This window comes from Neoarius graeffei, chromosome 21, assembly GCF_027579695.1.
Source record: "Neoarius graeffei isolate fNeoGra1 chromosome 21, fNeoGra1.pri, whole genome shotgun sequence".
NCBI classification, from domain to species: domain Eukaryota; kingdom Metazoa; phylum Chordata; class Actinopteri; order Siluriformes; family Ariidae; genus Neoarius; species Neoarius graeffei.
The window spans coordinates 59,434,443-59,448,779 of record NC_083589.1 but is presented as its reverse complement, the minus strand read 5'-3'; the positions used below and the strand labels follow the sequence as shown (position 1 = coordinate 59,448,779).

Genomic DNA, 14,337 nt, shown 5'->3' with positions numbered 1-14,337 from the left:
TGAAGCTTTATCCATAGACACAGTGGGCTGGAAAGCCACTCTGCTCAAGTTGTGTGGCTGAATTCCAAATCGCTTTAACTCCCCTATATAAGTGCACTATTTAAGGTTGGGAATAATAGCTCATGCAGCCTAGATAGTGCGCTACATATTCCGTGTTGTGTCATTTGTAATTCAGCCTGTAGCATCTTCAAGTGTTGGATTTAACAGTAACTATATCCAATAGCCAATCACAAAGCTATTGTCACGTGTCGCTTCAATCGCGACTGCACTCGTCAACAGTCGGGGGATATGTGCGTGCCCTGTCGGGAGTCGGCTCTGAAATGGGTCGGTTCGGTACCGCGTGGATCGCCGTGGTGTGCGGCTAGCTTAAGTCCATGCTTAATCTGGCTTCTGCAGTAAACAAAGGTCGCACGTTTGACGTCAGGGCAGATTTGTTGTCATTTTTTTGGCGCAGATTGTGACGTTCTAAAACGCAAACCTCCGGTTATCTCTGTCTACACGAAAAGGCATACACGGAGTTTTCAAAAATCTTCACTTTGCCCGGAGTTTTTTTAAATATTCGTTTTTGATGTGTTTTCATGTGGATGACAGGCCAAAACGTAGAAAAATATCTTTGATTTAGCAGATACCCGGCTACGTGTGGACGGGGTCTCAGTGTAGTTATACTCTTGGAACATAAACACTCTTGGAACATTATTTGTCGAATCTGATTAGCGAACTAACTGTTGTATAAAGCCTACGTAAACCTTTACCGACAATTAATATAAACCTACGAAACGTATAAACAGGCATCAGATCATGTGTGGAATCGGTTTTGATATCAAGTTGACACCAATATAACGCAAGAGTTGATGCTTGTGTAGCTCACTGGGTTTTTTTTTATCTTATTAAATTGCCAGTAATGGAAACTGTAAATAATAATAATAATAATAAGTAACCACAAAACATGGATTGAAAAGCAGTGTAGCTGTCATGGAAACTTTTTAGTAAAATGACCCTGGTTTTGTTTGTTTGTTTGCTTTTGTTTGCTTTTGTTTTAATATCATCTCCTCTTCTAGTGTCTGTTAATTTGGACGTGAGTGAGCACACGTTCCGTTTCCTTTTAACCAGCTCTCACTTTCATGCTGTCAAAGAACACGACCAGTCAAACACCTGCACCGAAAACGGTTGTAAAACGATTTAACGATTCAAGTTCACCGTGTCCTGTATCCGCCCCCTTTCCTTTATCCCACCCCTGTTTCAGTGCATATTCAGTTTCCCGTCAGAGCAGAGCGAAGAAACCCGCCCTGACCATTCGAGACGCTCTCTCTTGTCTAACCAGGCTGGATTTCCTGGTATGGCAGGCAGTCAGAAGTTTGATTACAGGGCACGGCTGGCACACGGCGAGATAAGATGAAAGGGAAGATGAATGTGACCTCATTGACCCCTGGATCGCTCCTCATTTGGTCCATCACAGACCATCTGAGACAGCGGCTGCACAACAAGGGGGGAAACTAATCCTTTCCAGGTGTTGTGCCAGCTTAGTAGAATGATTAGTGATTCTCTCTGTCTCTCTCTCACACACACACACACACACACACACACACTTCACTGTCCTGGGCTCTTAAGTGTTCTGTGCGGAGGAGGAGGAGGAGTGAGGAGGGGCTGCAGGTGGCAGCCGGGATTAGAACAGGCAAAAGGGGAGTTTCATACACACACACACACACACACACACACGCCAACACTACAGTGCTGTGCAAAAGTCTTAGCCCCCCCTTATTTTTTTCATACAAACTTCTTTGTAACAGATTTCTATTTTATGATTTCTGCATTATCGAGTCAAAACATTGCAAAAACATTTTAGAGTCCAAACATTCGTGTTTTTTTCCAGCACAGAATTAAATGTTATAGAAAAAAATTTTGTAATATATCTGAGCAGCGTATTCCATAAGAGCGCACTTTTCAGATGAAAAAAGAAAGCATAATGAAGGCTGCTGGGTTTTGGTGTAAAATGAAGAAGTGAGTGTGACAGTCAAAGTGTCCAGAAGAACTGTGGCTGGTTCTGTAAGATGCTCAGGAAAACCTACACATCATTTCCACATAAAACTGACCTCACTGGACGTGAAGCGAAGGGAATTTCGTCTCACACGAAATATTGACTTTGTTTCATTTATTATGGCTTACTGATTACTGTTTATGGTATTTTTAATGTCGAAACGTTTAATTTCATTATTTTTAAGCCATTTTTAGTCAACAGCATTTCTTTACATATGCCGAAGACTTTTACACAGAACTGCACCGATATTTAACAGGTATTCTACAAAATCGAGTCGTACATGAGCTGATCGCGCTATAATCCATGTACGATGAGATTGAGTGAAATAACTGTTTTATTCTATGCACATTCACTGGATTTTGAGAAACAGAGCATTTTTATTTTGTTTTTTGCAAATTCGATAAATAAAAACTTTATACAAAACATCCGAAAAAATCATTTCCCCTTACAATGTAAACAAACCGGCGAAATGACAGGAGCAATTTGTGAAAAAATTTGATAATAATAATAATAATTCTGTGGCAGCACGGTGGTGTAGTGGTTAGCGCTGTCGCCTCACAGCAAGAAGGTCCGGGTTCGAGCCCCGGGGCCGGCGAGGGCCTTTCTGTGTGGAGTTTGCATGTTCTCCCCGTGTCCGCGTGGGTTTCCTCCGGGTGCTCCGGTTTCCCCCACAGTCCAAAGACATGCAGGTTAGGTTAACTGGTGACTCTAAATTGAGCGTAGGTGTGAATGTGAGTGTGAATGGTTGTCTGTGTCTATGTGTCAGCCCTGTGATGACCTGGCGACTTGTCCAGGGTGAACCCCGCCTTTCGCCCGTAGTCAGCTGGGATAGGCTCCAGCTCGCCTGCGACCCTGTAGAACAGGATAAAGCGGCTACAGATAATGAGATGAGATAATAATTCTGGAAAAACAAAAAAAGATACGTTCTTACCATCAAATACTTTCATTCCATATTTTGTTGCTTTTCATTTTGTATTCTTGGGTGTTTTCTTCCTCTTGTTCTTCTTTAGGGTTTTTGGCGGTTGGCAAACCAACTTAAACGTGCATTACCGCCACTGACTGGGTTGGAGTGTGGAACAGGAGATATTGGGGGGAAAATCTATATTCTTTTAGCTGTTTCTGTTTCTTTTAAATACTTGAGAACAATTTTTCGGGTTTTGTTTTCGAGTAGAGTTTTTATTTCATCCTCAGTTGGTTCAACAACATGCACTGCCATTTTTTTTCTCTCTACTCATGGTATATGAGCTGATATCCTAATAGTAGAGTAGCCAATCAGAGTGTGTAATTGCTCATATCCAGTGAATATGGTGTGTGTGTGCGTGCGTATGTGTGTGTGTGTATCTCATCTCATTATCTCTAGCCGCTTTATCCTGTGTGTGTGTGTATATATATATATATATATATATATATATATATATATATATATATATATATATATGTGTGTGTGTGTATTTTCCCCTTCCTCAATGACACTCACCCTGACACTCAAACTCCAGGTGAAAATATTCGTTCAACGCCACAGCACCTCCTTTCCATCATAATGTGATCTTTTTTCCTCTAAATGGCTCCACCGCTGTGTATAATGAGGCCTGGTGTTATGATAGCACTGTCACATGTTCATAAGACATCACTCAGGCAGGTTCACAGAAAGCCTTTTAATTGACGAGCTCATATTAAAACCTCACAAACGATTGTGTGGCCTTGACAGCGGCGTGTCTGGAAATGAAAACGCCACCTGTTTGTCGTTCTCCACAAGTCTACGCACGTTTCAGCAATCACGTTTTAGCTTGTGCAACAAACTCGAGGTGTCTTTGTTAAGTGGTTGCTGTAAGTCTGTTTGTGCTCAGTGCTCGCTGTAATCATGTATTTGTGTTGTGTGTGTGTTTTTCTTCTTCTTCTTCTTCTTTCCAGGACGGAGTCTGTTGCGGAGAAAATGCTGACGAACTGGTTCACGTTTCTGCTCTACAAATTCCTAAAGGTGAGGCGATTAATTTGTACTTATACATGCACAGATATGCGCGAGTGTCTGAGGTGGGATGAAGAAAATAAGAGCTTGAAGGTCATCTGGCACGAGAAGTGATGTGCACAGAAATGCCAAATCATTCAGGAGGCTGGCAGAGACACACTGCAGGTGCATGTGTGTGCGTGCGTGCGTACGTGTGTGTGCGTGTGTGTGAGATCTCATGCTAATCAGCAGGTGTGTAAATCTGGTCCTGCTGACCACAGCATTCCTCTTTTTATCTGTGCGAGAGAGTGCGAAGTGCAGCAGTCAACTCAGCTCTCCGCTGCTTTGTATCCTTCCCACATCATTAAGCAGTGAGCAAACAGTTTAAAGGTGCAATGTGTCATTTTATAAAATTAATTTGTTCTGAGATTTCACGTATTGCTGAGTGGGATGAGATGCTGAATTGTTCAGAGATTTTTTATGCTCAGTATTTGTCAACACAATGCCCTGCGGTTTTATTTTGGCTAAAATGTTGTTGCTGTCATTTTTAACGTCATGTTGAAAATATTTTTTTTTCTTAATCTGTAATAACACGATTACAAGCACCACTTAGAAACAGCTGCCAATCACATACACTTCCATCCAATGGATTTGTCTAGTTTCATCATTTCAGATGCATCAGTTGCCTAGGAGACTGCATATGCTCACTACGTAGGGTATAAAACAAGCAATGCACTTACCTAGTGCCCTATATTTCTAGTAGATGATGTGATGAACTGCATATGCTCACTACGTAGGGTATAAAACAAGCAATGCACTTACCTAGTGCCCTATATTTCTAGTAGATGATGTGATGAACTGCATATGCTCACTACATAGGGAATAAAAGAAGCAATGCACTTACCTAGTGCCCTATATTTCTAGTAGCTGATGTGATGAACTGCATATGCTCACTACATAGGGAATAAAAGAAGCAATGCACTTACCTAGTGCCCTATATTTCTAGTAGATGATGTGATGAACTGCATATGCTCACTACATAGGGAATAAAAGAAGCAATGCACTTACCTAGTGCCCTATATTTCTAGTAGATGATGTGATGAACTGCATATGCTCACTACATAGGGAATAAAACAAGCAATGCACTTACCTAGTGCCCTATATTTCTAGTAGATGATGTGATGAACTGTATATGCTCACTACATAGGGTATAGAACAAGCAATGCACTTACCTAGTGCCCTATATTTCTAGTATATGATGTGATGAACTGCATATGCTCACTACATTGGGAATAAAAGAAGCAATGCACTTACCTAGTGCCCTATATTTCTAGTAGATGATGTGATGAACTGCATATGCTCACTACATAGGGAATAAAACAAGCAATGCACTTACCTAGTGCCCTATATTTCTAGTATATGATGTGATGAACTGCATATGCTCACTACGTAGGGAATAAAAGAAGCAATGCACTTACCTAGTGCCCTATATTTCTAGTAGATGATGTGATGAACTGCATATGCTCACTACATAGGGTATAAAACAAGCAATGCACTTACCTAGTGCCCTATATTTCTAGTAGATGATGTGATGAACTGCATATGCTCACTACGTAGGGAATAAAACAAGCAATGCACTTACCTAGTTCCCTATATTTCTAGTAGATGATGTGATGAACTGCATATGCTCACTACATAGGGTATAAAACAAGCAATGCACTTACCTAGTGCCCTATATTTCTAGTAGATGATGTGATGAACTGCATATGCTCACTACGTAGGGTATAAAACAAGCAATGCACTTACCTAGTGCCCTATATTTCTAGTAGATGATGTGATGAACTGCATATGCTCACTACGTAGGGAATAAAAGAAGCAATGCACTTACCTAGTGCCCTATATTTCTAGTAGCTGATGTGATGAACTGCATATGCTCACTACATAGGGAATAAAAGAAGCAATGCACTTACCTAGTGCCCTATATTTCTAGTAGATGATGTGATGAACTGCATATGCTCACTACATAGGGAATAAAACAAGCAATGCACTTACCTAGTGCCCTATATTTCTAGTAGATGATGTGATGAACTGCATATGCTCACTACGTAGGGAATAAAAGAAGCAATGCACTTACCTAGTGCCCTATATTTCTAGTAGATGATGTGATGAACTGCATATGCTCACTACATAGGGAATAAAAGAAGCAATGCACTTACCTAGTGCCCTATATTTCTAGTAGATGATGTGATGAACTGCATATGCTCACTACATAGGGAATAAAACAAGCAATGCACTTACCTAGTGCCCTATATTTCTAGTAGATGATGTGATGAACTGTATATGCTCACTACATAGGGTATAGAACAAGCAATGCACTTACCTAGTGCCCTATATTTCTAGTATATGATGTGATGAACTGCATATGCTCACTACATTGGGAATAAAAGAAGCAATGCACTTACCTAGTGCCCTATATTTCTAGTAGATGATGTGATGAACTGCATATGCTCACTACATAGGGAATAAAACAAGCAATGCACTTACCTAGTGCCCTATATTTCTAGTATATGATGTGATGAACTGCATATGCTCACTACGTAGGGAATAAAAGAAGCAATGCACTTACCTAGTGCCCTATATTTCTAGTAGATGATGTGATGAACTGCATATGCTCACTACATAGGGTATAAAACAAGCAATGCACTTACCTAGTGCCCTATATTTCTAGTAGATGATGTGATGAACTGCATATGCTCACTACGTAGGGAATAAAACAAGCAATGCACTTACCTAGTTCCCTATATTTCTAGTAGATGATGTGATGAACTGCATATGCTCACTACATAGGGTATAAAACAAGCAATGCACTTACCTAGTGCCCTATATTTCTAGTAGATGATGTGATGAACTGCATATGCTCACTACATAGGGTATAAAACAAGCAATGCACTTACCTAGTGCCCTATATTTCTAGTAGATGATGTGATGAACTGCATATGCTCACTACATAGGGTATAAAACAAGCAATGCACTTACCTAGTGCCCTATATTTCTAGTAGATGATGTGATGAACTGCATATGCTCACTACGTAGGGAATAAAAGAAGCAATGCACTTATCTAGTGCCCTATATTTCTAGTAGATGATGTGATGAACTGCATATGCTCACTACGTAGGGAATAAAAGAAGCAATGCACTTACCTAGTGCCCTATATTTCTAGTAGATGATGTGATGAACTGCATATGCTCACTATGTAGGGAATAAAAGAAGCAATGCACTTACCTAGTGCCCTATATTTCTAGTAGATGATGTGATGAACTGCATATGCTCACTACGTAGGGAATAAAAGAAGCAATGCACTTACCTAGTTCCCTATATTTCTAGTAGATGATGTGATGAACTGCATATGCTCACTACATAGGGTATAAAACAAGCAATGCACTTACCTAGTGCCCTATATTTCTAGTAGATGATGTGATGAACTGCATATGCTCACTACATAGGGTATAAAACAAGCAATGCACTTACCTAGTGCCCTATATTTCTAGTAGATGATGTGATGAACTGCATATGCTCACTACATAGGGTATAAACAAGCAATGCACTTACCTAGTGCCCTATATTTCTAGTAGATGATGTGATGAACTGCATATGCTTACTACGTAGGGTATAAACAAGCAATGCACTTAACTAGTGCCCTATATTTCTAGTAGATGATGCAATGAACTGCATATGCTCACTACGTAGGGTATAAAACAAGCAATGCACTTATCTAGTGCCTTATATTTCTAGTAGATGATGCAATGAACTGTATATGCTCACTACATAGGGTATAAACAAGCAATGCACTTATCTAGTGCCTTATATTTCTAGTAGATGATGCAATGAACTGTATATGCTCACTACATAGGGTATAAAACAAGCAATGCACTTATCTAGTGCCTTATATTTCTAGTAGATGATGCAATGAACTGTATATGCTCACTACGTAGGGTATAAAACAAGCAATGCACTTATCTAGTGCCTTATATTTCTAGTAGATGATGTGATGAACTGCATATGCTCACTACATAGGGTATAAAACAAGCAATGCACTTATCTAGTGCCCTATATTTCTAGTAGATGATGTGATGAACTGCATATGCTCACTACATAGGGTATAAAACAAGCAATGCACTTATCTAGTGCCCTATATTTCTAGTAGATGATGCAATGAACTGTATATGCTCACTACATAGGGTATAAAACAAGCAATGCACTTATCTAGTGCCCTATATTTCTAGTAGATGATGCAATGAACTGTATATGCTCACTACGTAGGGTATAAAACAAGCAATGCACTTATCTAGTGCCTTATATTTCTAGTAGATGATGCAATGAACTGTATATGCTCACTACATAGGGTATAAAACAAGCAATGCACTTATCTAGTGCCCTATATTTCTAGTAGATGATGTGATGAACTGCATATGCTCACTACATAGGGTATAAAACAAGCAATGCACTTATCTAGTGCCTTATATTTCTAGTAGATGATGCAATGAACTGTATATGCTCACTACGTAGGGTATAAAACAAGCAATGCACTTACCTAGTGCCCTATATTTCTAGTAGATGATGCGATGAACGGCATATGCTCACTACGTAGGGTATAAACAAGCAATGCACTTATCTAGTGCCCTACCATATATTTCTAGTAGATGATGTGATGAACTGCATATGCTTACTACGTAGGGTATAAAACAAGCAATGCACTTATCTAGTGCCCTATATTTCTAGCAGATGATGCGATGAACTGCATATGCTCACTACGTAGGGTATAAAACAAGCAATGCACTTATCTAGTGCCTTATATTTCTAGTAGATGATGCAATGAACTGTATATGTTCACTACATAGGGTATAAAACAAGCAATGCACTTATCTAGTGCCCTATATTTCTAGTAGATGATGTGATGAACTGCATATGTTCACTACATAGGGTATAAACAAGCAATGAACTTATGGTATCTAGTGCCCTATATGCCTCATAGCATGGCCTTAATTTCATTGCAGTTGAAGATCTCTAAAACCTGTATATTAGGGAATTCTACTACATTTCAAGCTTTGTTGTCTATGATAGCATTTTTTTTTTCATACATTTGCGACATCTTTACCATGAGCTGCTGTCTGGCTTTGTTCTGCTGATTGCTTTTTGAACAGAACAGATGTGAAAAATCACCCTGCTGAGGGAAAAAACAAAAAGGGCAAGGAGCCCAAAAATCTCATCCCAAAAGGGCTTGAGGCGGTGACGCAACACACCCAAAATGAGCCGTTATTTTCCTCTTCCTCTTGTCTAGGAGTGCGCCGGCGAGCCCCTGTTTTCCCTCTTCTGTGCCATCAAGCAGCAGATGGAGAAAGGCCCTATCGACTCCATCACGGGAGAGGCACGCTACTCTCTCAGCGAGGACAAGCTCATCAGGCAGCAGATCGACTACAAGACACTGGTGAGAGTCAAACAGAGCAAGTGGAGACATGGAGAGAAAGAGAGCTGGGGGGGTGATGGTGGGGGGAGGAGAGGGGGACACGGTCGATGGGATGGGGGAGGTTTGACTTCCTGCCACCTTCAGCACTTCATGGTCACTGATCTTCATAGCGGACAGGAAACACATCAGCTGCTCGTGACCCCTGACCCTGCACTTTATCGCAGGATCTAGACAGACAGGAGGACAGGTATGTTGTTGTGACAAGGTGATGTGTTTGTAACGCAGTGCATCCAGGACTGCTTTATTCCTCTTATGCCACAGCAAATTACACATGGTGCTTTTTATCCTTTTATTTTTTTTCAAGGATTCAAGGAGCTTTATTGTCATACCAGCTCACATTCACATGTTTATGGTATGAAATTAGGACTCAGGTCCCGGGAGCAGTAAATGGACTATAAAATATAAAAATATAAAGTACGAAGTAAAACTAACAGAAAATAAAATAAAAGAATATAAAACTAGACATTTAAATAAGCTAAACAAACTTAAATAAGAAGCCGGTTTTAACATATAGCAGCCTAAGTATGCATGTGCAAGTATGAGGTAATCCAAAAAGTAGTCCTTAGTATTGCACTTGTGGGTCCTTAATATTGCAATTGCACTTATAGGATAAAGTGTTTGTAGTGCACGGGAGTGGGGGGGTCCCAAGGGTGTGTGTGTGTATATGAATATGGGGGGTTGACTACAGGGCATGGCTGGAGTTCAGCAGTCTGACAGCTTCGGGGAAGAAGCTGTTCCTGAGCCTGGTGGTCTTGCTCCGGATGCTCCTCAGCCGCCTGCCTGAGGGGAAGGGTTGGAAGAGTTAAAGATATTTTTTTGGGCTTTTTTCACCTTTATTGGATAGGACAGTGTAGAGACAGGAAATGAGCAGGAGAGAGGGAGGGATTGGGAAATGACCGCAGGCCAGAATCGAACCCGGGGCCCCAGATTTATGGTATGGCGCCTTATCCACCTGAGCCACGACGCCTCCCACTTTTTATCCTTTTATAGTTGTGGGATTTCCGGAGAAATAAATCAGTTCTCATTGTCACTTGCCATATAAATTGATTTAAAGAGTGCTTCCGAGAACAATTTGTGAAAGTAACAATTAAGAGTTGAGCCACAGATTTTATAGTTCTGTATAAAATAATATAAATTTGCAAGAAATGATCAGGTTGAGGTGTACATCAGGACTGAGAACCGAAAAAATAAGTTGCATGACAGAAATTTTTTTTCTTTGTTTGTTTTATTCAGACATGACACATGACATATCTGGTTTGGACCACACCGATAGCAAACTGTCACTATTAGAGCTGGGACTTGAGCTCAGCCAAACCTTAGCCAGACACCAAAACAGCAACAGGGTAAAGGATTTTGTAAGGGATTAGCGGCAGGTTGCCAGGTCGCTCCATTGTGTGTAGCTGTTGATTTTAAAAGTAATTCAGTGAAATGAATACTTAAGACTGAGTGAAAAATACTGTCTTGAGCGTGCAGCAGTCTGGAGACAGAAATCTCAGTTTCTCAGTCGTTAGCCTGTAGCTCTCGATAGATAGCACTGGCTTGACCGCTTTATTAGCATTCGCTAACACTACTGATGAATGCTACACCGGCTGGAAGGTGACTTCACTGCTGCGCTGACAGCGCAGACTCGCAGTTAAGCTCACGTCGGCCTTCGAGAAAGCCGAGGGCGATACGTTTTTGTTCCCTTCCACTATAAATCAAAATCTGATTGGTTAATTAAGTAATCTGTCACTTCCTACATAAACACACACTGCCATGGCCTTCTGTCCCGGCAATGAAGTCCAAACCAATGAGTGAGCAGCTCTAAACTCTTCTCAGCCTAGAGACAACAAACAAAACAATCTCAATGGATAATTCGATTTGAATGTTTTCAGGACAGTAATTTCTGTCCTTTCGTCTCTGAAGCAAATTTGATAGAAAATGAGGCCAAATTAGAATCAGAAGAGAATAATTATAATGAAATTATGAAAGAATGAAAGAAATTAAATATAACATTTGAAATACTGATATGTTTGGGCTTCTCTGAAGGACTAGAAGGTCCTAACAGTTCCCCTCTGGACCACACCCACTTTGGATTTAAATCCAAATACAGATATGAATATTTGGTGCACTAGTCAGATCCAGATCCAGGCATATCTATAGCTAGGCAGACATATGGTTTCCAGATGTCAGCGTTTGACCTTAAACTGAATACATCGACCCCAATAACGTCTTTGAAGGTTCCTTCAGTACACTGTAAGTGACTGAGGCGCCTTTTCCACTCCGGAATAATAAATGGTTACAGTTGCATCACCTTCATGGAAATTGTCTTTTCCTGCGTACTGTGTAATTACGTCTGATGATGATGGTAGTCATCACGTCGCCATCAACGTCGTCCTGAAGGATGACGGGTCTGATGACGAGGCAGAGGAGGATAATTATTGAGTTAATTGCGGAGCAGGGTCTCGGCTCCCTGAGGTGTCTTGACACCTTTTTATACATTCGCACTCTTTTCTTAGAATTGCACCTCACGATGCCTCGTACACTGTCACAGTAGTCTGTCACACACACACACACACACACACACACCTTATTCTCTGATGTGCTAATTTACAACCCCGATTCCAAAAAAGTTGGGACAAATTGTAAATAAAAACGGAATGCAATAATTTACAAATCTCAAAAACTGATATTGTATTCACAATAGAACATAGACAACATATCAAATGTCGAAAGTGAGACATTTTGAAATTTCATGCCAAATATTGGCTCATTTGAAATTTCATGACAGCAACACATCTCAAAAAAGTTGGGACAGGGGCAATAAGAGGCTGGAAAAGTTAAAGGTACAAAAAAGGAACAGCTGGAGGACCAAATTGCAACTCATTAGGTCAATTGGCAATAGGTCATTAACATGACTGGGTATAAAAAGAGCATCTTGGAGTGGCAGCGGCTCTCAGAAGTAAAGATGGGAAGAGGATCACCAATCCCCCTAATTCTGCGCCGACAAATAGTGGAGCAATATCAGAAAGGAGTTCGACAGTGTAAAATTGCAAAGAGTTTGAACATATCATCATCTACAGTGCATAATATCATCAAAAGATTCAGAGAATCTGGAAAAATCTCTGTGCGTAAGGGTCAAGGCCGGAAAACCATACTGGGTGCCCGTGATCTTCGGGCCCTTAGACGACACTGCATCACATACAGGCATGCTTCTGTATTGGAAATCACAAAATGGGCTCAGGAATATTTCCAGAGAACATTATCTGTGAACACAATTCACCGTGCCATCCGCCGTTGCCAGCTAAAACTCTATAGTTCAAAGAAGAAGCCGTATCTAAACATGATCCAGAAGCGCAGACGTCTTCTCTGGGCCAAGGCTCATTTAAAATGGACTGTGGCAAAGTGGAAAACTGTTCTGTGGTCAGACGAATCAAAATTTGAAGTTCTTTATGGAAATCAGGGACGCCGTGTCATTCAGACTAAAGAGGAGAAGGACGACCCGAGTTGTTATCAGAGCTCAGTTCAGAAGCCTGCATCTCTGATGGTATGGGGTTGCATTAGTGCATGTGGCATGAGCAGCTTACACATCTGGAAAGACACCATCAATGCTGAAAGGTATATCCAGGTTCTAGAGCAACATATGCTCCCATCCAGACGACGTCTCTTTCAGGGAAGACCTTGCATTTTCCAACATGACAATGCCAAACCACATACTGCATCAATTACAGCATCATGGCTGCGTAGAAGAAGGGTCCGGGTACTGAACTGGCCAGCCTGCAGTCCAGATCTTTCACCCATAGAAAACATTTGGTGCATCATAAAACGGAAGATACGACAAAAAAGACCTAAGACAGTTGAGCAACTAGAATCCTACATTAGACAAGAATGGGTTAACATTCCTCTCCCTAAACTTGAGCAACTTGTCTCCTCAGTCCCCAGACGTTTACAGACTGTTGTAAAGAGAAAAGGGGATGTCTCACAGTGGGAAACATGGCCTTGTCCCAACTTTTTTGAGATGTGTTGTTGTCATGAAATTTAAAATCACCTAATTTTTCTCTTTAAATGATACATTTTCTCAGTTTAAACATTTGATATGTCATCTATGTTCTATTCTGAATAAAATATGGAATTTTGAAACTTCCACATCATTGCATTCTGTTTTTATTTACAATTTGTACTTTGTCCCAACTTTTTTGGAATCGGGGTTGTAACTACATCACTGTTATTAACCCGTGTGGAGTGAAATGTATCCTTAAATGTCTACCTCCAATGCATTTTGGGTTATTTTCCTGAATCTGAATGTGATCTGTCACTCCGCCTCATTTAACAGTCATGTATTTTTGTTATTGTAGGTGGTGAACTGCATTCACCCGGACAACGAGAAGAGCCCAGAGATTCAGGTGAAAGTACTGAACTGTGACACGATCAGTCAAGTGAAGGAGAAGCTCCTGGATGCCATCTACAAGAATGTTCCTTATTCCCATCGCCAGAAAGCCTCAGACATGGATCTAGGTAAAAAAAAAAAAAGTATATATACGGTAACATACAGTGAATCTAAACAAGTGAAATAACACTCCAAATTAAAGATGTACTGGTTGTATGAGTGTTCTGAGAAAACAAAGGTGTGTAGATTTCAGAAGTGTTCTCGTATGCAGGTTTTTAGGCCGGATTCAGTTGAATTACACACACATGAGGGTTTAAGATTAAAACTGAGCACATCAGCATTCAGACCACAAACATTATTCAGAAATGGCATCATGCAACATGTCACGATGCATGTTTTGGACTGTAAATACACTCAAAACAGGTACGCAATGACATCCGAGGCCAATTGTTAAAGGAGAACTGAAG

General features: G+C 40.6%; 1 protein-coding gene across 2 annotated transcripts in view; it reads left to right on the top strand.

The window, feature by feature from the left end:
* plxna4 (plexin A4) overlaps window positions 1-14,337 on the top strand; it is a 778,998-nt gene that overhangs the window by 675,354 nt on the left and 89,307 nt on the right. For both annotated transcript variants that reach the window (XM_060903436.1, XM_060903437.1), the window contains exons 23-25: window positions 3,947-4,013; window positions 9,319-9,465; window positions 13,839-13,998. In XM_060903436.1, coding sequence (XP_060759419.1) covers window positions 3,947-4,013; window positions 9,319-9,465; window positions 13,839-13,998 — 374 coding nt within the window. The remainder of the gene's footprint in view (window positions 1-3,946; window positions 4,014-9,318; window positions 9,466-13,838; window positions 13,999-14,337) is intronic.